The sequence below is a fragment of the Nerophis ophidion genome, linkage group LG14 (genome assembly GCF_033978795.1).
Source record: "Nerophis ophidion isolate RoL-2023_Sa linkage group LG14, RoL_Noph_v1.0, whole genome shotgun sequence".
Lineage (NCBI taxonomy): Eukaryota > Metazoa > Chordata > Actinopteri > Syngnathiformes > Syngnathidae > Nerophis > Nerophis ophidion.
In genome coordinates, this window is record NC_084624.1 from 24,887,132 (window position 1) to 24,914,329 (window position 27,198).

Genomic DNA, 27,198 nt, shown 5'->3' on the forward strand with positions numbered 1-27,198 from the left:
AGGGGACCACAAAAAATTGCATTATTTGCTTTATTTTAACAAAAAACCTTAGGGTACATCAAAAACATATTTCTTATTGCAGTTAAGTCTCTAAATAAAATAGCGAACATACCAGACAACTTGTCTTATAATAGTAAGTAAACAAACATAGGCTCCTAATTAGTCTGCTGACGTATGCAGTAACATATTGTGTCATTAATCATTCTAATATTTTTTCTACATTATTAAAGACAAGTGATAGAAAATTATTAATGTACTTGTTAATTTAATGTTAATATCTTCTTACTTTCTCTTTCAACATGTTCTATCTACACTTCTGTTAAAATGTAATAATCACTTATTCCTGTTTTCTTTGATACTTTACATTAGTTTTGGATGATACCACAAATGTGGGTATTAATCCGATACAAAGTAGTTAAAGTATCATACATTGGTCATATTCAAAGTCCTCATGTGTCCAGGGACATATTTATTGAGTTTATAAAAATAATATAAATTAAAAAAAAGATATGTGAGGTTAAAAAATATTGATGTAATCATAGTAGTCTCGACTAGATACACTGTTGGCTGAGCGACGTCAGTGAGTGAGTGGGCGAGCAATGAGAGAGAGAGAAGTAGAGCTTGCACGTGTCCTGCAAAATTAATACTAAAACAACCAGATTGTCACAATTGGCGGTCTTGTCATTCTGACGTGAAAGTGGAGCTCCTCTTCTTTGGCATGCATTAGAGCCAAACAGCAGTACAGGTGTAACAACATCATTACCTGTCACTCTTTAAACTCCTAATGCAGATCTGAATGCTTATTATTTAAATGTTTATCTAAGTATGAAGCAAAGGTGCTCATACTAATCGTCACATTGCTTTAAAGCAACACTTGCAGAGCGGCGCTTCAGTGTTTTTAAAGCGTCTCCTTTATTGTTAGTTTTAAAGTCCAAATACCTCCATATTGCGCTTCACGCACACTATTAACCAGTAGAATTGTCATTTTTTGCCATTCCTTCGCTCTAAGATGTTATTGCTTGTATGCACTTTGTGTGTGTGTTTTAACACACTCAACATCATGCGCCTCGGCTCTGTGGTCACCACCACACAGCGGGGATTCGGATGAAAGGACGGTACCGGTACTTTTCAAATGCAGTATAGTATATATTTCAATCAATTAGAATAGCGGTACTTTATTAGTACCGGTAAACCGAACAACCATTTATGGAAACAAACATCACTCACTGAGAGACGTCTTCCACAGTCTGGGTCCCACTAAGTCCAACACAATCTGTTCTATGATGCTCTTTAACTTTCAAGTGGTTCCAAAGTCTAAAATGAAATATTTAACATGAATTACTTACTTGGAGTCATCATTTAAAATGTATTACCTGCACAAGCATGCTTAATGACAAACATTTCCCTCTTTGTACAATAAAACCAGAATAAAGTCTTAAACTATACAAAGTATTTAAATGGTTGGAATCTGCACTTTTGCATGATATACTAGTTACTATGGTAATCTAAGTCACAGCAGCTCAGACGAGGCACCAAGCAGAGTGGGTGGGGAGCGTTTCCACAGAGGCCAGCCTGAAATGCGGGTGTCAGGGACAGACGCGGAAGGAGATCATAACGGCTGTGTTGGAGCCACTATGGATTGAACTTTCACAGTAGCATGTTAGACCCCCTCGACATCCATTGCTTTCGGTCCCCTAGAGGGGGGCGGGGGGGTTGCACACATCTGAGGTCCTCTCCAAGGTTTCTCATAGTCAGCATTCTCCCTGCCCACTGGGTGTGAGTTTTCCTTGCCCTTTTGTGGGTTCTTCCGAGGATGTTGCAGTCGTAATGATTTGTGCAGTCCTTTGAGACATTTGTGATTTGGGGCTATATAAATAAACATTGATTGATTAAACATTGAAAAAAATTCTAAAGTTTAGTGATATATTAGATTGTACTTGGGTTTTTATTTTTTACCATTTGCATTCATATTTCGTTGTTTGTTGCATTTTTGTTGCGTTTCGGTTGATTGTAAAATATGTCGATTAAAGGGGGGGGGGGGTAGTGACATTCATATGTTGTCAATATTCAGTGTTTTATTGTTGCTAGTTAATATTTGTAAATCCCACATTCATTATTTTCATGTACATTCTGGGTGTCTCTGAGTAAAAAATTTAAAATCCCATTCCGTTTATTAAGGTCTGTCATAACGTTTTTAGCATTCATTCAGACATTGGGAGGTTATGTATGAATGTTTCTAAAAATAGATATTCTGGCCCCCAGACACATTTTTTTCTCTAAATTTGCCCCCGCCCCCCGAGTCAAAGTCCAACGCAATCTGTTTTATAACGCCGTTTGACTTTCAAGTTTTTCCAAAGTCTAAAATTAAATATTTAACATGAATTACTTACTTGCAGTCATCATTTAAAATATATTTTCTTTACAGGCCAACATTTCCCTCTTTGTACAATAAAACTAGAATAAAGTAAACTTACTCAACCTTTGATTGACGAGAATGTATTTGCAGCGAGATACCGTCACCTCAGATCATTTTTAGGTAATTCTAGAAATAAATGTACAGTACAGGTCAAAAGTTTGGACACACCTCCTCATTCAATGCATTTTCTTTATTTTCATGACTATTTACATAGTAGGTTGTCACTGAAGGCATCAAAACTATGAACAAACACATGGGATCATGTACTTAACAAAAAAGGTGAAATAACTGAAAACATGTTTTTTTTTATCCTAGTTTCTTTAAAATAGCCACCCTTTGCTCTGATTACTGCTTTGCACACTCTTGGCATTCTCTCGATGAGCTTCAAGCACACATTTGAAGTGAAAACCGTTTCAGGTGATTAACTTTTGAAGCTCACGGAGAGAATGCCAAGAGTGTGCAAAGCAGTAATCAGTGCAAATGGTGGCTATTTTGGAAAGGAAAAAAAAAAAAAAAAAAAAAATAGAATATAAATCATTTTTTCAGTTATTTCACCTTTGTTTTGTTATGTACATAACTCCACATGAGTTCGTTCATAGTTTTGATGCCTTAAGTGACAATTTACAATTTAAATAGTCATGAAAATAAAGAAAAAGCATTTAATGTGGAAAAAGTGTGTTCAAACTTTTGGCCTAGACTGTATTTGCAGCACAATATTGTCACCTCAGATCATTTATAGGTATTTCTAGAAATAAATGTACTTCCATTTTCTGCAGATTACATTTTACATTAGCATCTGCATTGAATAGATTTTCATGAATCAAAATTATTTTCAAATGTTAGGTTCCCTTTCCTGTTGTAAGATTTTTGTTTGTATTTTGCCTTCCCTAATATCCCTCTGTGGTAGTTTTGCAAAAAATAAAAAATAATATACACTTGTAGAAATTCCTGTTGACTTTTTTTATGGAATTAATTCAATGATAAGTTAATTGAATCATTCTTGGACCAGCTGATGAAAAGCAGCATTCCCGGGCGCAGCCACAGCTGCTGCTAACTGCTCTCCTCACCTCCCAGGGGGTGATCAAGGGTGATGGGTCAAATGCAGAGAATAATTTTGCCACACCTAGTGTGTGTGTGACAATCATTGGTACTTTAACTTTAATCTGGAACATTGAACAGATGTAATTAATTACTCATCAAGCTGTTAATTACATGACGGGCATGTCCACAAGGGTGCATAATGTACAATCCGCTGTTTCAAACAGAAGACCTGAGCTGTTGTGTGTGTGTGTGTGTGTGTGTACATCTTGCGTCGTTGTGCCGCACTCTTGCTGATTTTATAGCGAGATGAGTCATGCACAAAATTCTATCTTTCATCCTTGACAAAGAAGACACTAAGGGAGATGACTTCGACTAAAAGGAGAAATGTACTATTTACCCATCGTTTTTGACGTGAAAGTGTTTTTCTTCAGCCTGTGTTTGTGTCCTGTGAAGAGAGAAATTGACCTTGCTGACGTAAAAGGTGCAGCACTCTTTTTCGCTCAGTCGTGACTCACCTGCTCTCTGATCTATTCTCAGAAGGGTGGGGTGGTGTCCAGATAGGTGGGGGCTGCAGGGCTCTTGCTGTTGTGATCAGCACCAACGGATGACAGCTGCAGCTCTATCAATTCTTACGACAAAGACTATGTCAAGAAGTGGCTGAAGGAAATACAAATAACATCGAGCAACAGAAATATTCTCAGTTAAAACGGGGGGTTGAAAAACAGTCAACAGAGCAGATTTTTGGGACATTTTTATATAAATAATAATTAAAAAATATTCATTGGAAAAACAAAACTAAGGGAAATCAAAAGTCCCCAAAAAGGTGGTTGACCTAAAAGACAGTCAGTCAGTCTGCTCTTCCAGCTTTGTACAGCATGCAGGTTTTATGTCGGTAGTAGTAGCAGCACAAGAGCATCATCTTGTCAGATTTAAAAATTGAACTATGCATCAATTTTTTGCTTTTTCTCTTTAGTTACTTTCCCTCCAACACATCACACTGTGCCTTAAAACTGCTATAAGGTTCTGTAAACCCCTGCAAAAAATTGCCAAAAGCCACTTTTAGACATAATTCTGTAATACCGCTGTAAAAAATGACTCCTGGCGCTATTATGCTGCCACAGCGCATCTGTGGCGGATGGCTTGCTAACCCGGGTGACTCTTTTTGCTCCGAGAACTGACTACACTCGCGCAGATTAGTGGAGGGACATGCCCCTCTTCCATTAGTATTTGCTACAGATGTGACAAGAAAAAGGATGAATGATGGGCTTGTGAAGTCCAGTGCACCATTTGCCACCCTCCTGATAGGAGGAGGTCATCATGAAGTTAGGACACTCCAGGAGCTTAACAAGCAAGATCATTGGAGGAAATGGAGGGTTGCCTTCATCTCAGGGCAAAGAGAATGTGTCATGGTGTCCACCTTCTTCACTCGTCGCTTTAAGGGCAGGCTTTTACATGAAGACAGGCCAGTGGTCCATGGAGGTATAAGAGCTCAGCAAGTTTCTCTGCCCGCTGTGGACAGGAGGAGGACAGGGACAGAACACCTGGAAGACAAAGTAAGAAAGGAGATTGACGCACATGCCCTGCTCCTAAGTGACGCTGTTAACACGGAAGGACTCATGTTGTTGTGAAGGAGAGACACAAACATCCTACAGGTTTGGTGCGGCTCCTTCAGGGTGAGTCATTGCATCGTCACGTCAACACGCAGCGACTCCTCCGCGATGCACCCGTGACTGATAAACCCAGAGCATACGGCAGCGTGTGAACGAACGACTTGGGGTAGCTCTTTGGAACGGGAAGTCGTATTTACGTTACAGGCAGGACAGATCGATTTCTGTCGATCGTGTGGCATTTGATCAATCGACTGCCATGAATCAACTGAAGTGTAATGGATTCTGCAAACAGCAGAAGGTACACTCCAATCAGGCCCTTAGTCTGTTACCTAAATAGCAGAGTAATCATGAACACCAAGTAGGAGTGAATATTGCGATACCACAACTGATCACAGTCATTTGGCATTCAGAATAGGCATTTGCATTTGATTTTTTGACTCTGAACCACAAGTACAGCTGTTTTTATGATTTTATTGGAACACGTCGTTAATTGTGTAAAAGCTAGGGTTTAAAATTCCTTCATGGTTCTTTGAAAAACAAAGAATACATAGAAAAAAACGAAATAATGGTATTTTCTCGACCATAGGGCGCACCGGATTATAAAGTACACTGCCGAGTCTAGTTTTTTTCATATTTAAGACACACCGTTGCATTAAAGCGCGCATTAAAGGGGTACGATTACTATTTTTTTAATTTAAAACATTTCCTTGTGGTCTACATAACATGTAATGGTGGTTCTTTGGTCAACATATTGCACAGATTATGTTTTACAGATCATCTTCAAGCCGCTTTCTGACAGTCGCTTCAGGATTAACCGTTTTGTGGGCGGTCTTATTTACGTGGCTCACCTTCGACAGTGTCTTTTCTCCGTTTTCGTTGTTGTAACGGTCTAGCGTGCAAGGACGGGAGTGGAGGAAGTGGCCAAAGATGGAGCTAACTGTTGACATTCAGACTTTACTTAAACCAATAAAAGAGCAGCTTCTTCTCATCTGCGGCTCAAAAGTGCAATAACAACGCTGGAAATGTGTCCCGTGAAAAAACGTCCGACCGGAACTCTCTATAATAACGAAAGTTCCTTGGGTGAATAATGTAAACTCACTACACTGGTATGTTTCAGTGCTTTCAAGGCCAGTTTACTGACAGATATAAGTAAGAACTTTACACTACTTTATATTAGTAGAGGATGAATGTCCCATAACAAGATAGACGAAAAGAAGCTTATTGACTGCGGTGTCGATATGCAGACCCCAAATACAGATCAGCAGGTACCAGAAGGTAATGAAAGTTGATTTTGTATAACATTGCGAAACAAAAAGCCAGATAATACAGTGGGGAAAAAAAGTATTTAGTCAGCCAGGGATTGTGCAAATTCTCCCACTTAAAATGATGACAGAGGTCTGTAATTTTCATCATAGGTACACTTCAACTGTGAGAGACAGAATGTGAAAAAAAATCCAGGAATTCACATTGTAGGAATTTTAAATAATTTATTTGTAAATGATGGTGGAAAATAAGTATTTGGTCAACCATTCAAAGCTCTCACTGATGGAAGGATGTTTTGGCTCAAAATCTCACGATACATGGCCCCATTCATTCTTTCCTTAACACGGATCAATCGTCCTGTCTCCTTAGCAGAAAAACAGCCCCAAAGCATGATGTTTCTACCCCCATGCTTCACAGTACATGTGGTGTTCTTGGGATGCAACTCAGTATTCTTCTTCCTCCAAACACGACAAGTTGAGTTTATACCAAAAAGTTCTATTTTGGTTTCATCTGACCACATGACATTCTCCCAATCCTTTGCTGTATCATCCATGTATCCATTTTGGTAGTATGCGCCTGCCTAAAATTACTGCCGGGTGAAACTCGTTTTGCAAAATAATTAGCACATGCTTAGCATTACCGCCAGCTCAGGATTAACGCCGGGTCAAACTCGTTTCGCAAAATATTATTTTTATTAGCGCATGTCTAGAATTTCCGCCGGGTCAAACTCATTTCGCAAAATAATTAGCATATGCGTGGAATTTCCGCTGAGTCAAACTCGTCACGTCACGAGTGACACTTCACCCGTCATCATTTTCAAAATGGAGGAGGCTGATTTCAATAATTTGAAATCGCATAGAGGGAAGAAGATTAAGAGCTTCTCAGTGGGATTTAAGGATTAAGCTATTGAATATGCTAAAAAGAACAGTAAGCATCTATGTTTTATTACTATACCGTAGCTGCGTGTGTCAAATATGAGTCATTAAAGGACTTCCGCATCCTAGTGGTAGAGGGCGCTAGTTATCCTTCTTGCGACTACTCGGCTGCAGAAGAAGTGACAACAAGCAGCAAGAATGAGCAGCGATCGTTTATTTTTTCCTCTCGCTTGCACTTTTAACATGGAGGATTACATATAAAAAATAAAACAACTATTTTCTAAACCGGACTTTCAATCGAAGCAGGAGGTAATAAAGGAAGATCTCCATCGAGACAGAGAGACTTTTAAAACTGAAGAAAGATAAGACAGACTTCTATAAACAAGTTATCAATGCTTTTGATCAGAAGGAGCCGCGCATGGACTTCATTTATAAGTAAAGGTAAGACCATAGTAACGTTTTTTTTTATAAAATGTGCTTTTCATGATGGTATCCTTACATCCCACTCAAATTTCTAAGCGCAGGGCTAAATTTACCGCATGCCTTTGGTAAGCGCCGGAGTGAGAAGAGGTTTTAAAAATAATTAGCGCTTGCTTGCCTTTACCGCATGCCTTTGGTAAATGCCGGAGTGAGAAGAGGTTTTAAATTAATTAGCGCACCAGCGGCAATTCAAGGAAAGACGGTAATTACTTTGATAGTCACACAACATTTTTAACAGAAAAGGCTACAGATCCGACACCGACCATCTGATACTTCGCTGGAATTGTGCATTTTGGACCACTCAACCAAACAAGTACCTGAATGAAACAAAGGAGTGCAGCACAACCCATGGTATGTGGAACTCAGTTCATTCATACTGTGAAGTACACTTGCCTGGACACAGTTGATGCTGGTTACTGCTGCATATTGGATAGCTGTGGCTGTCATTTTGATGTCATTATTGCTTGGGATTGAATTAATCTGTGGAAAAGTGGTTTGCTTATTTGTGCACAATAAAAGGAGTGATGTTAAATGTGGAAATTTGATGCATTTATTGCCGATGGTCAAGCCTGAAATAAAATGTGGATTTGGAAGCAATAGTGTATTCATGTATGGAGTCAAATTTGTTTCAAAACAAAGCAGCAAAGTTTGATGTGGATTAATGATGCAAATGTGGATTGGGACATATGCTCTCTGAAATTTTGTGGTGCACATATTGCTGGATTTCAAGATGAGTGGATCCAAAGCTGGTTCAAATGTAAATGAAATTGATTTCAATGAAACTGTTAAGAGAAAAATAATTCTCACTGAAAAGGACTTGGTGTGCAAAATGGAGAAGCTTAAAAAAAAAACACCAAGCAAGAGGGAATACAATGAAATGTATCGGCATTGTTTTAAAGAAGCTTGTGGAGCATGATGAAAATGTTTCACAGGTGAAAACAACTGGATGTTTTGATGCAATTACATAAGGAAACAACTTCCCTGCATGAGTCATTGGTGGAAATAGTACCTGAGGTGGAAAAGGACAAACAAAAGGCGTGGTTTGCAAGCATCAATAAATACAACAAAGGATTTATTGAGGATGTGACACAGTGGCTCTCTGAAACTAAGAGACCAGTCTCAGGATATGCACCAAATGACAATGTGGAGGAGAAGGCCACATAGAAAGTAGTGCATGATGACATTCAGCTAGAGGACAGCATTTCAAATGTTGGAAGCAAAAATCATGGATCAAAAACTGGGACTTCAAGAACTTCAAACTCCTCCACTTCCTCTTCATGTGTCAAAGCAGAGGCTGAAATGGCTGCTATTCTCGCTCGTCAAAAATTGCTCAAACAAAAGAAGGAGCTGGATCAGCAAGAGAAAGAAATAAGGAAAAGGAAAGAGATTTGAGCTTGAAGTGGAGAGAGCAGCCGCTCAGGCTTGGATGGAGGTCCTAAGAGTTTCAGGAAGCAGTGTGAAAGGCACCAGTTATAAAAAAAAATTGGATGGTATGAAATCTTATATGGTCAAAGGAGCACATGCTGCTCTTAATGCTGGGACTGATTAATTTGTGCCTGGTGGTCATGGAGTGTATGACAGTCAAAGTACATCAAAGTCTTATTTAACAAAGCCAAATGAAAGGAAAGTTACTGTTGATGTTGGATCTCAAATATTTCAGCAAAGGCTGCCTGGACTCCCAATGGCTCCTAATGTGAACAGTAATGCTTCAGCTTCTCAATACACAACAAATTCAAATGTTCAAATGCCAGTCATTAATGACAATAACAATTTGCTATCCATAATGGCAAGGCAAAATGAGATTTCTGCTCTACTGGCGAGACAACAGAACATCTCTCATTTGCCAAGGAGAGAGACCCAGGTGTTTGATGGAGATCCTCTTCAATATCATGCCTTTATAAGATATTTTGGCCTACTCAGTGGCCTAGTGGTGAGAGTGTCCGCCCTGAGATCGGAAGGTTGGGAATTCAAACCCTGGCCCACTCATACCAAAGACTATTAAAAAAAATGGGACCCATTGCCTCCCTGCTTGGCACTCAGCATCAAGGGTTGGAATTGGGGGTTAAATCACCATAAATGATTCCCGGGCGCGGCACCGCTGCTGCCCGCTGTTCCCCCCACTTCCCAGGGGGTGATCAAGGGGATGGGTCAAATGCAGAGGACACATTTCACCACACCTAGTGTGTGTGTGACAATCATTGGTACTTTAACTTTAACTTTTGAACACAATGTTGAAGAAAGGACAGGTGACGCTGGAGATTGCTTGCAATTCCTGGCACAATTAACACAAAGGGACAACCACATGAGCTTTTTCAAAGCTGTCAGGGAATGCCTCCAGACAGAGCATATCAAAGGGCAAAGGCTTTTTTGGAAGAGCATTTTGGGAATGGGCAAAAGATTGCTTCTGCTAATTTGGACAAAGCACTATCATGGCCTTTGGTTAAAGCAGAGAATGCCACTTTTTAAGAGGACATTTTAATTCCATGGATGACAGAGTACATGTCTGAGCTTAACGTGCCTGCGAACATGCTGATAGTGAACAAGAAGTTACCGTATAAGCTGAGAGACCAATGGAGGACGGTAGCTTGTGATATTCGAGAGACCCGTTGTCGAAAAGCTACTTTCTCTGACATTGTCAGTTGTATTGAACGTCAGGTAAAAATTGCAACAGACCCTATATTTGGAAATATACAGGATCCTCCAAAGACTCCATGTACTGCATCACATTTTGTTTCTTAGTTTTGAATGTATTACTTAGTTATTCAATAAATATAATTAAATGTATTTAAATTACTTGCCTGTTCAACGTCAATGTCAGAAAATTCCATATATATACTTTTTTTCCCCCCAGAACGTGCCTGATTTACTTTTTTAAGTACCGGTTCGAGCATTGTTTTGTAAGTACCAATTTAGTACCGATATTGGTTAAAATGTAAGCAATACCCATTTCCTAATCAAGATACGACTTAACATTTCCACATGATATTTGGAAGAACTCTTAACAAAATCCACATTAAAAAAAAATTTAATAAAAAGCAGCAATCTATTCAAATCGCTGTCCCTATCTAGAATGTGCTCTTCTTCCTCATGAAAAGCTACACTCTAACCCACAGCAGTGTTAATGGTGATGATGGGAATGTTTGAGTGTAGAGTTTACAGCTGAGTCAGAGTACTGCTTGCTGAATACCAATAACGGCCGCTCTCTGAATGCCACTAATACGCCTCCATCTGCATGATAATCTGTCTCATTTCTACTATTTATTGTTCTATTAGCAAAGGCTGTGTCTTCTTTTTCTCTTTCAGTAACTGTCTCCGGTTGAATGAACTCCCAACGCCCACTTTCTCTTTCAAGTTTTCTCATGCAAAGTCACACACTCACCAGGTGGGCTGCTGCTGACAGAGACCGGAGAGTAGAGGGACGGAACGTCACTGCTGTTTGCAGGTGGAGAGCTTTCGGATCTTGCTGACTGTGGACACCCCTTTCCGGGAGGGGTTGGATGAGGACGAGGGCCGACGTTCCACTTTAGCCTTGCTGGTTAGAGACACTCCTTCGGTCCCGTTCACACAGACGGGCTTAGTCACTGGCGGGCTGTAGTCTGCGAGGCCAAGATCGTGGTCTTCTTCAGCAACTTGACCTACATGTCCAACACAAAGATGGACGTGATATCAGTTAATAGCCATTGAAAAGGTGTTGTTTTAAAGTGCGAGAGGGACCAGAAGACTTTAGAAGAGATTTCAAAACATTTTATCAATCTTAGGATGAATACAATTGCCCCGGTATGTTTAAAAGCAAAATTAATCAATTTTTACTTACTACGATGACTTAGAAAACAGGATAGGCAGAAAATGCCACACAATATGCTTCAGAAATCAGTTTGTCAGGGCCCAGTTGTAATAGACTTAGACAAACTTTAATGATCCACAAGGGAAATTGTTCCACACAGCAGCTCAGCTACAAATGATGGAAAGGATCATGCACACAAGGGCACAAAAAGAGGGTGAAAACAAAAGGTACGATGTAAACTAAAAATGTAACATAGAAGCAATATAAAATATAACATAATAGTTACATATCATATGCACAGTATATAATATATCCTATTATATTATTTTATAATATATACAATTTATAACAAATTCCAAATACCATGTACAATATTACAGTAACAGCTGCAACAAAAAGAGGGCAGCAAAAAATAATGAGTAGATCCAGCAGAAAATATACATTATAAACATAGAGAGGTAGCTAACATAGAATAATACAGTACAGGCCAAAAGTTTGGACACACTTTTTCATTCACAACAAAACTGATGGTCCCAACCCCATTGATAAAGCAAAACATTCCACTAATCAACCCTGATAAGGCACACCTTTGAAGTAAAAACAATTTCAGATGACTACCTCTTGAAGCTCATCGAGAGAATGCCAACAGTGTGCAAAAGCCGTAATCAGATCAAAGAGTGGCTATTTAGAAGAAACTAGAATATAAAACATGTTTTCAGTTGTTTCACCTTTTTTTGTTAAGTACATAACTCCACGTGTTCATTTGTAGTTTTGATGCTTTCAGTGACAATCTACAATGTAAATAGTCATGAAAATAAAGAAAATGCATTAAATGAGAAGGTGTGTCCAAACTTTGGCCTGTACTGTATATTCACCAAGGGCGGAGTTCAGGATGCCATACTTAAACTCCTGCATTAAATCATAAATGATTGAACTACACTGCTTTTTTACTACGGTTGCCGTAGCGGTTTCTCGCCATGCATTTATGTGACAAGTGTCAACGCAATACGTACAACATTGCTTTGAACACATGGGTGTGAATCCTGGAAAACAGTTCACATTTTCAACAATAAAACCATCTCCACTGGACTATTTCTAGAGCACTCCATTCACATTCTGCGGCTCCATCTGGACTTAAGTGGGCCAACACTTGTAGATGTTCGGTCAGCACTGACTGCTGCATTTATCATTGCAGGCTGTTGCCTAGCAACTGATATAGGTCGCAGATGAAAAAAGAAGGGAAGGAAGTCTTCACGTCACAGAAGATATGGTCATTATTTTCGCATCCAGAATTAATTCCACCCTCCGTCGAGAATGCACTGCATCCTGATGTCATGTCAAACTAATAACCTGCCATTGCCTCAGCACATCAAATACTTGGAAGCAAAAGCAAGCACTTAGCACCAAGCTAAGGAGAAAGTGTAAAAAACAAATAGTGCCTAAAGTGCCCACAAACCTGGCACAGTGAAATCCTGAGTGTATATGATCTCGTCCTCGCCATCATAAAGCTCGTCGTCGTCCTCTTCGGTGTAGCCATGGAGGTCCTCCAGGTAGGGCACCACCGTCATGCTGCGCCAAGGGTCCCTGCCCTCGGCACTAGCAGGGATGGGCACGGGGAGCTCAGTCGGAGGGTGTTTCTTACGCACCCAGCTGGCAGAACAGGAGAATTGGCGCATGAGTGACAAACATTTCTTTTTTGATTCCTTAGAAGAGTGGAAACTGTTTCCATATTTGGTTCAAAATGGCTTACTTGTGTTGCCTTATGTTTTGTATGGAGAATCTCTTTGTAGGGTCATACTCGAGCATCCCTGAGAACATAACATATACATCAAGTCAACCAATATTTTTTTATAGTCGTCTTATAGATTACTTTTAATAAACACATAAATGACCCTCATCATTGATTAGAAGACATTCAAGGTACAATATTAAATGTACCAAAGAAAAATGTGTCATTTATGTTTGGTTATACCAAAAAACACACTTTATTAGTATTTTGAGTGGGATTTGTTCTATCTAAACCAGTCTTTGATGGTATAAAATGTAGCGCTTTAACAGAAGACAGTTCGCAAAGAGCGGTAACAAGCAGGAGGATATCATACATTCATTTAGTTGTTGCAGCCAACCACAAATAAACATATAAACAAAAAAACATTTTTAAGATTAAAAGTTAGAGCTTCCATGTAATATATGTGCTGCCCTCTCCCGAAAATCATATCCCACATAACATTGACTACGTTAGTTGTTTAGAGTTTGAGGCAACAATACATGCACATGATCATTGAAAATTGCACTTTTGAAATGTGTGTATTGATTAAAATAAAGAAATAAAAAAACTCTTCGCCATTTTCCGCCACACAGACCATGGCCCCCCACACGCCACCAATCTCATAGGCACAATATTGCAGCAGCTGTGCGGAAACTATGTCCACATACACAAACACAAACCCTTTATTTATTGAATCACAGATATTGAAATTCGACGATTTTGTGAATTTGCAAACTGCTAAAAGTATGTACAAAGCAAACTATAACGTGCTACCCAATAATGTACGATTCTTCTCAACAAAAAAGAAATATAACCTAAATCCAAATTAAAACATTTGTAGGCTTGTGCAACACTTAAAACCTTTAGCATATCCGTATGTGGAATTAAATTATGGAAAGGATTAACCAAAGAAATCAAACAAAGCACTAATATAATTCAATTTGAGACTGTTCAAACTACAAGTGTTCACAAAGTACACAAAATGATAGTTATGAACATCTTGAACCGTTTTTTTTTTTTTAGATAGAGATTTATGTATTTAATATGTGTTGACTAACTATGGTATATTATTTATTTATTCACTGTTCTGTTACAGGGAACAAGGAAATGGGATAAAATTGCTATGGTATGAAAAGAGGTAGGATTTAATAAGCTCCGCTTCTTCCTGCTCCTTTTCGGACGTGCTGTAATAAGACAGCATTACATTGTATCGTATGCATATTCCAAATAAACTGAAGCTGAACTGAACATATTTAAAGCTACAGACAGACCATAGAATCCAGATTTTTTTTATTTTTATTAATTACACTCAAACAATTAATCAAAACAACAAAACATAAATCAACACTTTGGTCTATTGCAATAAATTTATTTAACTGATTAATAATATTCAGTTAATAATTTTACCTATTGACGTGATTGTCTCATAATGGATGTCATTGTCAATGTTCCGACATCTACTTTCCAAAACAGTTTTGTCTTTTCCAAACCGCTTCTATTGGCGGTATCTTAGAGGGATTTGTTTCAATCAATCTGATATTTTGGTATGGCAAACTGTGTCAGGCTGTTTAGGATATTGAAACACATCCCCCAGTTTGACCTGCCAACAGTGAGCTATGTGAATATGAGCACTGATGATACATGTTTGGCTCTCTCTTATCCGGTGGGCAGAATGTGGCAATAGTAGAATGTCAGCATGATGATACAGCGGTGATGTGTTGCAGATACAGAACACATATAATAAAGATCTCTCGGCAGTGCTGATCAGAATGGTGGGTTTATTTTAGTCAGTGTCATTACGGGCCGACTATCTCTCAGGTGATGTGTCATCACACACAAACGTCATACACAAGCCTGAAGTGTTATGACACCTTTGCAGAGTGCATGCTTTAAATTGAACAGTGACAGGCATTGATGAAACCCAACCCTCAAAAGGCCTCAATCATTTAATCGTTCTTGTCGTACTCATTGGGCTAAATCTGGGGACCTCAGGTTCTAAATTTTGTGCCATCTCATGTGTGCTGGTGGAGCAATTAATTAAGTTCCTTAAATCCTTGAACTAATCTCTCCTGCATGGAGGAATGCTTCATTTGTAGGAGCATACCCCGCCTTACGCCCAAATGCAGCTGAGATAGGCGCCGGCACCCCCTGCCACCCCAAACGGGACAAGCGGTAGAAAATAGATGGATGGATGGATTTCCATATAAAAAAAAATTTAATACATTTAACATGTAAGTGTTTAGTGTCAAGTCTTGACACCTTCACATAAGAGTCTTGCCAGGGTTTTTTGGGGGGGAATCTTAGGGCTGTTACTTTTGTTTTGACATAAAGCCAATACAAGGTCCACTGTTTAAGTCTCTTCACTTCTTTTGTTTTAGCAGGGGGGCTTTACAGCATTTCACAGGGGAGATGCGGAGTCTTCCGAAGTGTTTAGTATTCAGCTGTTGGCCCCAGATCAATAAAAACTACGTCAGCAGCTGAAGGGATTTCTATAGCGTGGGTAGGGAAACATGCAATGCTGGCAAGATTCGCAATGTCAGAGCACCATCTGCTGGATATATTAATAAAATACACTGGGTGGGAATTTTGTCACTGCAGGGATAGCAATTGCCTCTGTCAGAAATATGTGTTGCCGTTAGTTAGCACGATTTTGTAAAAATAATTTAAGATGTATCAACATAACTTTGCACACGAGTGGTGAACGAGCAAGGACATAAAAGTTTAGGGAAGCCTCACGAGTGATGCAAGGAATCTCGTAACAATAGAGCATACAGTGTGGTGCAGTCCCATATTTGGGTTGGAGTGGCGAATGTCTGCACTCTATTAACTCTAGTTTGTTCTTTTTACATCTTTTACACCAATTGAAGACATCATGTTGTCTATTTAGGCAAATGAGTTATACTTGTATAGCGCTTTTCTACCTTCAAGGTACTCAAAGCGCTTTGCCACTATATGACACCCATTCCACACAGTGATGGCGGGAGCTGCCATGAAAGGCTCTAGCCACGACCCATCAGGGGCAAAGGTTTAGTGTCTTGCTCAAGGACACAAAAAACATTAGTAGGATTTTTGCCTACATTTATTTTAGTGCAATGTATTATTCATTCTTTTATTATGGTGTTTTATTCTGGCTTGTCCCAAATCCTATCTGATTGAGATTGTATACATTATATCCTTTTTATGGGGAATTTGGAGTACATGTACTAGTTTAAGATCTTGGCAATGTTTGTGATGATTGTTATGTTGTAGGTCTTTGTATTGCATATCTAAGGTGTTCCTTTTTCTGTATGTTTAAATGGATGTTCTGATCTTGCTGGCTGCAGAACAAATTTACCTTTGGGTACTAAAAGTAACCTAACCTAGGATAGCTGAAGCTGGGAATCGAACTACGGCCGCTCTACCAACCGAGCCACGCCATCCTGTATTGATCCAAGGTACTGTATTGAGCCAAGTAAAACACTGTAGCTCTAAGATTTCGCAGGCTTTTTGTGACTGTTGCTGCCTGAATTTTAAAGCTTTTTTGCAAAAAGTAGTTGCAAAAGTTGCAATGTTATGAGTATATTCGACCAATTATGGCGCCGATATTTGGCATTTTCACGAATACAACAGAACTACGTCAGCAGATACAATATAATACTTAAATAATTAGTAAAGTAGATAGCAATATCAGCTGCTCAAGCTCCAGCCATTTTGCCCTGCATGAGGAAAGTTCCCTTTTTGCTGGAGCCCAATGTTTCTCTAATTCATTTAAGAATAAAGATTACGTATATTCTCAATATTTCTCCCAAACTATGTTTTATATTTATTTGAGTTGAAAAGGGAATTCTTCTCCGGTCTGCTCAGCTGCTTTAACGGCGGTGCTCATCGCTATCTCTCCTCCTAATGTCGCCTGCAGTACGTCTCCTCTGCTTTCCTGTTAAAATATGATGTATTAATTATATCAATAATAAAATTGGATAAATGGCAAGTTATTGTGATGTAGAAAAATCCCATATTTTTAATAATTTTTTTCAGGAGATTTCCCATATTTTGAAAAGCAATCGTTGATGCTCCTCTTAAACACACTGGTCCGACGTTTCTTAATTTTTTTTTTTTTTTAAAACAACTCGAAACCTTGTCAAGTTGTTTACTGACATATACTATTCATGTTTAAATAACTTTTACTACAAATGAATATCGACTCCAAATATCGGTTATTGGCCTCTCTGACTACAGATAGTCTGTATCAGCCCTGACGCTTATTTGTGATTTAACTTGTGATTTTATGAATTTGTTATCAAATGTTATAGGGGTCTCTTAATCCCCAAAAGCACAGAATAAATACTATGTTGTTTTATACCACACAGACTTAAAAGTAAACACAGGATGGCAGTAAAATCACATATTTCGAGCGCATTGTTAATTTACTGTGCTGTTTTAATTAATTATTAGGAATAATGGAAATAATCATTACGGAATGAAACAACACCAAAGGCTTCCTGCTGTGCACAAATTACAAACATTCTCTGTGTATGTTTTACGTTCAAAAAGTTTTTGTCCATTTTAAACATTTACCCCCGCCCGATACTAGCATTTGCAAACTGTTGAGAGCGATTCATAGCAATATTTTTTATCTTTTTCTTGCCTTTTAATAAATAAAGGTTTGCTAAATCATGGCTGAATTATCATAGGATAGTAAATGTTTATTTACTACATTACCCAGAAGGCTTACTGCTGTAGACAGAAGTAGAAAGTAGGTTTGAGATCCGCGGGAGGATGACAATTGTGTCGTTTGAGCAATAAAGAGTTGATATATTGTTACACATTGCTGTTCCTGCTTTGACAACACAAGAAATAAACATACTGTAAATTCTGGAGAATAAGACGCAACCTTTTTTACTACGGTTTGAACCCTGTGGCTTATAAAACAGTGCGGCTAAGATATGGAACTTTTTTGTTGACGACCATAATGCAAATAGTAAAAAACAAAAAAACAAGCAAGGACACTGAACAGGTGGGTTCTTGTTTGTGTATACCACCCTCTTTTGGATGAGTTTGTTTACTGCAAGTGCCCTTTTTAAAATTATTAACCAGGAGAAGGGCCGATCCATCTTTTAACCAACCATAGGGTTTCTACTCGAATGGATTCTTCGTCCATCACGCTAAGCAACATTTGTAGGTTTTACGCTGTAACAAAAACTGTTTGTACTTACTAAACCGTCCCGTGTGTGATGTCTGTAGGAGGGTTTTCATGCATATTTGTACGTGCTGTCATAATGTAATGAAGTTTGCATCGTTAGCATTAGTTAATATGGTGACATGTTTTCAAGTGTCTGTGTTAGTATTATCAATTTACAACGACATTCTTTTCGGATTGTCTTAGTTTCACAAATTCCTCAGTAAATTCACTAAGACGTCACCGTGGAGTTTTTGAGTCTGTTTAGCTGATTGGAGAGCTAGCTTACGCAGCTAGTGGAATAACAATGACAATAACTTCTAAACATTTACTAAATCTTTCTGTGAAAATAACTCATTTCACACGGTGAGCTCGATAGTCCGGGAAATACAATACACTGTGATTAGACATTTGGTGTGCGCGTTTGAGTGTCGCTCAGAGAAACATTCCATTAGTGAAAATGACGCTGACTGGACAGAATGTGCGGGGAAGTTGCGGGATTTGGACAAAGTCCCGAGGTCCTATAGTCCCAAGTCCCATAATTGAAATGAATAAATGAACTTGTGCCGTCATGACATCGCAAATTCCTGGAGTGAATCATAAGATGGTATTTTTTCCCCAATGAAAACACGCCACATGAGGTATTTAGAAATTACAGTGTCATATTTGTCAAGTCTCCCACTCACCTCGCAGCAGGTCTGAAAGAGGGGGTCCGCACTCTTCAGGAATTGTAAATTCTCCTTTTCCAATGTTCTCAAATAGCTTATAGATGTTGTCCCCTTCGAATGGATAAAGACTTGTAGTAATGTTGTATCTAAATGGAAGGATAAATAAAGGCAATCATTGCTTTGAATTTGAATATCGTTTAACAATCCCTCTTGCTCTTTTGTCAACATTTCTATGATAAACTTGTAGAAAATCCTCCGAAAAGAATAAACTGTTACAGTATATAAAACCCAAAACAAGTGAAGTTGGCACGTTGTGTAAATCGTAAAGAAAAACAGAATACAATGATTTGCAAACCTATATGCAATTGCATACACTGCAAATATAAGATATTTAATTTTCAAACTGCTAAACTTTATTATTTTTTGCAAATATTATCTCATTTAGAATTTGATGCCTGCAACATGTTTCAAAAGAGCTGGCACAGGTGGCAAAAAAGACTGAGAAATTTGAGGAATACTCATCAAACACTTATTTGGAACATCCCACAGGTGAACAGGCTAATTGGGAACAGGTGGGTGCCATGATTGGGTATAAAAGCAGCTTCCATGAAATGCTGAGTCACTCACAAACAAGGATGGGTCGAGGGACACCACTTTGTAAACAAATGCGTGAGCAAAGTGTTTCAGAACAACATTTCTCAACCAGCTATTGCAAGGAATATAGGGATTTCACCATCTACGGTCCGTAATACCATCAAAGGGTTCAGAGAATCTGGAGAAATTACTGCACATAAGCGGCAATGCCTAAGACTTTGGATCCCTCAGGCAGTACTGCATCAAAAAGTGACATCAATGTTTAAAAGATATCACCACATGGGCTCAGGAACACTTCAGAAAACCACTGTCAGTAACTACAGTTGGTTACTACATCTGTAAGTGCAGGTTAAAACTCTACTATGCAAAGCGAAAGCCGTTTATCAACAACACCCAGAAATACCTCCGGCTTTGCTGGGCCCGAGATCATCTAAGATGGACTGATGCAAAGTGGAAAAGTGTTCTGTGGTCTGATGAGTCCACATTTCAAATAGTTTTTGGTAATTGTGGAACGTTGTGTCCTCTGGACAGAAGAGGAAAAGAACCATCTGGACTAAAGATTTAAAAAAACCTCTGGACTGTTCTAGGCACAAAGTTCAAAAGCTAGCATCTGTGATGGTATGGAGGTGAATTACACATCTGAGAAGGCACCATTAATGCTGAAAGGTACATACATGATTTGGAGCAACATATGTTGCCATCCAAGCAACATCTTTTTATTTGAGCAAGACAATGCCAAGCAACATTTTTCACGTGTTACAACAGCGTCGTTTCGTGGTATGAGTGTAAAAGAGTAATAGATGGCCTGCCTGTAGTCCACCACCTGTCTCCCATTGAATATGTGTGGTGCATTGTGAAGCGTCAAATACCTCAACAGAGACCCGGACTGTTGAACTTAAGCTGTAAATCAAGCAAAAATGGAAAATAATTCCACCTGAAAAGTTTTAAAAAATTGGTCTCCTCAGTTCTCAAACATTTCCTGAGTATTGTTGAAAGGAAAGGCCATGTAACAGTGGTAAAAATGCCCCTGTGCCAACTTTTTTAGCAATGTGTTGCTGCCATTAATTTCTAAGTTAATGATTATTTGCCACAAAAAAATTAAGTTTTACAGTTTGAACATTAAATATCTTGTCTTTGCAGTGAATTATATTGAATATAAGTTGAAAATAATTTGAAAATCATTGTATTCTGTTTGGGCTTCACGGTGGAAGAGGGGTTAGTGCGTCTGCCTCACAATACGACGGTCCTGCAGTCCTGGGTTCAATCCCAGGCTCGGGATCTTTCTGTGTGGAGTTTGCATGTCCTCCCCGTGAATGTGTGGGTTCCCTCCGGGTACTCCGGCTTCCTCCCACCACCAAAGACATGCACCTGGGGGTAGGTTGATTGGCAACACTAAATGGTCCCTAGTGTGTGAATGTGAGTGTGAATGTTGTCTATCTGTGTTGGCCCTGCGATGAGCTGGCGACTTGTCCAGGGTGTACGCCGCCTTACGGCCGATTGTAGCTGAGATAGGCGCCAGCGCACCCCGCAACCCCAAAAGGGAATAAGCAGTATGAAATGGATAGATGGATGGATGTATTCCGTTTTTATTTACGATTTACACAACATGCCGACTTCACTGGTTTTGGGTTTTGTATTACACTAATTGGTCCATACAATAAAGCACAATAATAAAGCCTGTGACTACTCACAATGTTACTCCCGCAGACCAAATGTCCACTTTAAACCCTGAAAAGGTGTCCAGGCCGTTGGCGATCTCGGGCGGCTGAAAAGCCGGAGAGCCCTGGCTGGTGCGACATGTGTCATCCTCTGCAAATGGGTGCAGCGCCTGCCCACAAAAAACAGCATTTTACTCCCTCTCTATTCATTTTATTTAGCATGTGTTTCCATGCTTCGAAACAAGGAGGGTGAGGATCACTTTGTTTCCAGATGAGCTCACCTCTGCTACTCCCAGGTCAGAGATTTTAAGTGCCCCGTCTGTTGTCAACAGCAGATTGCCTGGTTTAATGTCTTTGTGAACTATTCCCTGGCTGTGCAAATATTCAAGGCCATCTAATAGCTGGCAAAAGTACCTACAGAAAGCAAAGAGGCGGTCACATTAAGCTTCAAGTTCAGCCTGCGATAAGATTCATGCAATATATGGTGAGGTATTCTGAAAAGCACAAGCCCAGCAGTCTTAGGTCTAAATTTAGGCCGGGAGCTATTGTTGCGGAGAGGATAAGACTAATAATAGAAGTGAGATGGAGAAGAAAGGGGGTGAAAAGTCAGGGGTGCTAACGGCGAGGAGGAAACGTACCCGTGAGCTTGAAATATAGGAAACCTTTTTTCCGGGACGCTGTCCAGCATTTGTTGCATCCCGCACACGCAGTACTCCATCACCATATACGTACAGTACGAGTCAAGGGCATTTGAAACAAATACAATGTAAATGCAACAACATCTGTCTTGACAAAGACAACAGTGCTCATATCGGGTTAATAGTGAAGTGCCTTTGGACCAGATAATAAAGTGAGAAGAATAAGGATATATTTTCTGTTTCTCTTCATTGTACAGAACATCCACCAACTGTATCACATTCTTGTGCTGGAGTCTTCTTAGCAGCTGAATCTCCCTGAAAAAAAACCCGAAAAAAAACAACAACAAAAAAAAAACACATGTTGGTATCATATAGCATCATAAATCACCAGCACAAAAAAATTAAATTTTTTATTTAAGCCACAACAACTTTGAAATTAGTTTTTGTGGTTAACGTTTGTAAGATGAACTGCATGCTCATTGAATTACAATCTATGTATTCCGAAGAAACTTGTGTACGCAGAAGTCATTCCAATCCCGGGCATGGCAGGTCTGAAAGTGTTGCCATGGAAACAAGACCAGTATTGCTCAATCAACGGCTCAAGAAAATTTCCATGGCGATGCTGTGCAAGCGGTAAATGCAGAGAAAAAAGTGGAAAAGTAAAATAATAGGGGTGTGTGTGAGTTGGGAAGGGGGAAACTCTCACAGGCCTCAACACGTCTTGCTTGAGGTGTACACCATGTAAGATGAATAGATGCAGTGTACGTGCGTGAGAAGAAAATTCTAAAAACACGCCATCTTGAAGACTATCTTCCCGCTGCGTGAACTCATGCGGCTGTTCCCCGATGCTCCCGCTATAATTAGCACTGGCTGCAGTAATACTTAATGATGTGTGGTGTGATTAATTCCTCTGGTAGTTGGCAGGAAATTAGGAACACAGAAATGTTGAATCGTAGACTGTTGTGAGTCGTCGATAAATAACTTGTGCCGTCACCGGAGGTTATAAGGTCATAAATTGGTCACAGTGACACTTATTTTATGTGGATGATGTATCTCTGTCTCATCCCCACAATTTCCCCTTCTGTCTCCCCCCCCGTTTCTATCCCCTTCTGTTCCGGTCCAGCAGCACTAAACACTAAATGTTTCCATTCAATTAAGTCAAATACACAAAGTAGGGGTGTCAAACTCATTTTAGCTTAGAGGCTGCATGGAGGAAAATCTGTGCACACGCGTGCAAAATCATGGCATTGAAATTAAAATATAAAGACAACTTAAGATTGTTTTATTTGTCTTACTTTGGCCAAAAATAGAAGACATTCTGAAAATATTTCAATAAAAATATAGAAATGCATTTTTCTTTTGTATTATTTTTAATGAATTAAGTAATACTTATTACAACCTTTTTCCAAAACACAATATAGAATGTGAGATATAAGCGGATAATGCATTCATTCATCATTTGTTTTCAAAACGGTTACAAAAAAGTGGGACCCCATTTATATGACTGGGACCCCATTAGAAAATCTCTAGCGCCAACACTGATGGAGTATTGGTGCGTGCAAAACAGCAGCAGGTGGCTGTGGCCTGCGGGCAGGTTCTAATACTAATTAAATATCATCCCTGTGGCCATAGATCATTCATTCGCGAGGGGAAACTGGCCCACAGGCCTTGGTTTTGACACATAAGACATAAGGCAACAAGATAATTATCCCACATCTCTTGTGTATAGCAATTCTGTACAGCAGACATGGGCATCTACATCCACAATATGATTTGCCTGAGTGGTTGGACTGGAGATTTAAAAAAAAAAAAAAGAATGACACAGGTACAGCGGTAGGAAATGGTTGGACGGAAGATGCTGGGACTTTATACTTAAAGATCAAGGTGGGCATACAATGGTACGTTATAATTTTATGTCCAGAAGTTTTTCATGAGCAATGGTCTGTCGCATATGATTCATTTCTAGAAAAGGGGCTCTAAACAGTAAGCAGTAACTAGTACCCTATGGGCGCTGCAGGTGCAGCCGTAGCAACCACCTGAATACAATCATGGTCCGAATTGGTCATACTCACGGCCACGGACCCGAGCAGTCATTATAGGTACATCACGGAGTACTATTTAGGTCTTCGGTACGTGACTCAGCATCTGCTGCAATAGTAGAGACTTGAGGTCATACAAAGCGGAAAGTGAGGAAAAATATGCTTTAAGAATGAATCATGTCAGACCACAGCTAAGCAAGCATCAAGGCATACATAAGATCTTCCTTTGGTTTTTATGTAATACATACTCCAAAACATGGGCCGTCATCTTGGCAAAGTTATGGGTAACGTCATCGTATCAAGGGGGACCTCAATGAACTTTACGATAACGCTTTTTCCACCTTTATTCCAAAATAAGTCACAGTCACAACCATGGGTAAAAAGATGTGGCATTAAAAGTAGGGATGTTACGATCAAATTTTTATGCTGCCAATTCCAATCATCCATTAATGAGATAGGCCAATGCCAATACCGATCACATGTATTAATTGTACATTTTTCTATGTGCCTATGGTGAGCGCTATTAACAATTTAACAATACAAACATAATATTTTAACTAGTTCCTTATTTTCTTTTATTACATACAATTATTTCAGCAAACATAATAGTACACACACACTAAACAAAAGCAAAAACTACTATCTCCCACTCAATTAAATCCTTTGAATTTTTCCCTAAAAGCCCTCCTTTGTTCAGAGATTTATTCACAAAGTTTGTAAACATTAAAAACAAAAAAGTACATATATTTTCAGAAAATAAAAATATCGATCTTATCCCTCTAGCATCGATCTTATACTTATACTAACCTTATGTTATAATGGCCGTCATTTTCGTACTCACGCGCAGTCACGTGATGATCTTGCGCTGTTTGAGTTAGTTCCGGTTTCCTGTTGCGAGAGGCACGCACGTTCATTTAAGCAGTCGAACTCCTTCGATGAAATTGATAGTTGAAGCCCCCTCTTTAGTCCAGCTGGTGCTCTTTAGCGCTGGAGTCGCTAAAGAAAGTGAGTTTGGGGGTAACCATAATACGCTGATAGGGATAAGTTTGTCTTCTCGGCATTCTGTTAACATTAGCCTGTTAGCTTGTACATTTGTCTATTTGTGGCCATTGTAAAGACGATTTATAGTGTGTTTAGAAGTATTTGTTTGCTACCACCAGGTAATGCCTTCTAGTGGCTAATGTTATTAAAGTAGCTGGCAATTATTACGCTGTTGTGGGGGCGGGAACAATGTTGAACATTGTTGAAATGTGAGCTTTTGCAATTGCCATGTCGGGTTTGTTTGTCGCCACTAGACAGCATTGTATTACTTTTAATACGTTTCTCAGCTGAGTGCATTGTATTTTGCATTATACTTTCCACCGTTTTTACAGAACTCCATTCCCGTGTCCATTCCATTCCATCGATATATCCATTTAATTAGTCCATCATATATATAAATTAATTACAGTGATATCAACATCAGCAGAATTAAAGCCAATTAAGAACATTTAGATTGTCATTCCTTCCCCCTGTGTTCTAACATACACCATCTTTCCTATAGTTAGTCCAATGAAAAAATAAGCCCCTCAGCTAACGCTTCTCTAACATTTTGGTCCTTAGAGCCGGATAATGTATTAAAGATGGACCCAGTAGAAGAGATGCATCCCGCTTTGAGACAGAAGACTGCTGGACTACAAAGTGGATCACTTGTGATATCATAAATCAGATCTATCACCTTCAAGTACAATACGGTCTCTACTGTCCTACCTACCAAGAGTACTTGGCTCAGCCTCCCTTCCATATACCTCTCTTCCAACGCTCCTATGGGAATGCTGCTCACTCTGACACTCTTTAGCTTGCCCCAAGTCACCTCCAGAGAACCAGTGTGGAATGGAACAACTTGCACAGTGCAGTCCCCTACCAAACAAGCCCTTACCACAACTACCCCACCTGCCAGGAGATCTAAATAATACAGGAGGAGAACACAACGTTGCATCACTCACAGCAGGGGTTCCAGTCAGGCATGAAGGAATTGAATGAAGCCCTAACTGAGATTAAGACACTAATAGACATTGCCCAATCCTTGAAAACAGAAATGTCTCAAAGCAGTAGCCCAGCACAGAGGACAGAGACACCCAAAGTTGTTGCAGATCTTACCAGCCACCCTCTAAAGGCAGGACCTCAGAAGGAAATTGAGTGCCCTCTCCTACCATGGCCTGAACCTTAGCCAGAGCTGTACAGCAATATGAAGTCTGTCAAGTGAGAGGAGGGTAGCAACCAGCCCCTCTATCCTCCCCCTCTTAACGACTCTGTTGATCCTCCCATATGGCCTGCTCCACCACCTCCATGTCATCACCACATTCCTCCTCCCTGTCGGAGCATCCTACCACCTGTAACTGAACCAATCTACAGAGGTCCTACCCCACTATTCCTAAATTCAGCAATCCAGATCCCAACGAGTTGGCGCGGCTTCCAAGGCTTTAGAGAACATGCTTCCATCTAAATATATTAAACTGTTTCGCTATCAGGAACTTGTAGACCATCTTAGGTTAGAATAAGCCAACTCCCCAACCCCATTCACTGACACCATGGCAGCCCTCCACAACAAGTTTGGCCAAACACATCAAATAGCCCTCAAGAAGATAGCTAATGTCCTTGAAGCCCCTAAAGTTAGGTGTGGTGACATTGCTGCATTTCAGAAGTTCTCCCTACAGATACAGTCCCTTGTAGGATTGCTGCAGACCTTAGGTCCATCGGGGGGAAATTTAATTAAACTGTGGTTCCCATGTAGCCTGTCTACTAAGCAAGCTCCCCACTGAACAGCACTCGTATTTGCGCCGACATCAGTTCAAGCAGTCGGGAACAAGCCATACCCTCCGTGGCCTGTCAGAATGGCTCTGATATGAGTCGTGCTGTAAAGGGTTTGACGGTCAAACTACTGCACATACTAGCAAGGAAGTGCGGAGCAGAAGGAATGACAGCCTTGCTGGGAAACGAGCAGTCATAGTCCTACAAGGACCCAACCAGCTTGCAGAACCCCAACCATCAAGAATAGAGCGTATAATTCCCAGTTTAAGGCAACGGTATACTGCGCCTACTGTGACAGCAATGAACATGATCTCAGCCAATGCAGTAAGGTTTCCAAACATTCAGAAGAACAGCTCAAAGAGTGGATACAGGTCAACAAACGCTACTGATGCTGTGCACATGCCCATCTAATTGCCCAA

At 39.7% G+C, this 27,198-nt stretch overlaps 1 protein-coding gene across 4 annotated transcripts in view; it reads right to left on the reverse strand.

Annotated features, from left to right (window-relative positions):
* Window positions 1-4,190: 4,190 nt before the first annotated feature.
* Window positions 4,191-27,198, reverse strand: part of stk11 (serine/threonine kinase 11) — a 34,196-nt gene continuing 11,188 nt past the window's right edge. For 3 of the 4 annotated variants that reach the window (XM_061920232.1, XM_061920231.1, XM_061920230.1), the window contains 9 exons: window positions 22,182-22,265; window positions 21,951-22,040; window positions 21,594-21,726; window positions 21,346-21,482; window positions 19,079-19,206; window positions 13,220-13,277; window positions 12,926-13,119; window positions 11,065-11,320; window positions 4,191-4,998 (listed from right to left, as the gene is read on the reverse strand). In XM_061920232.1, coding sequence (XP_061776216.1) covers window positions 11,112-11,320; window positions 12,926-13,119; window positions 13,220-13,277; window positions 19,079-19,206; window positions 21,346-21,482; window positions 21,594-21,726; window positions 21,951-22,040; window positions 22,182-22,265 — 1,033 coding nt within the window. In that variant the 3' untranslated portion in view covers window positions 4,191-4,998; window positions 11,065-11,111. Of the gene's footprint in view, window positions 4,999-11,064; window positions 11,321-12,925; window positions 13,120-13,219; window positions 13,278-19,078; window positions 19,207-21,345; window positions 21,483-21,593; window positions 21,727-21,950; window positions 22,041-22,181; window positions 22,266-26,128; window positions 26,510-27,198 lie in introns of those variants that run through there. The other variant, XM_061920233.1, reaches the window with a different exon arrangement.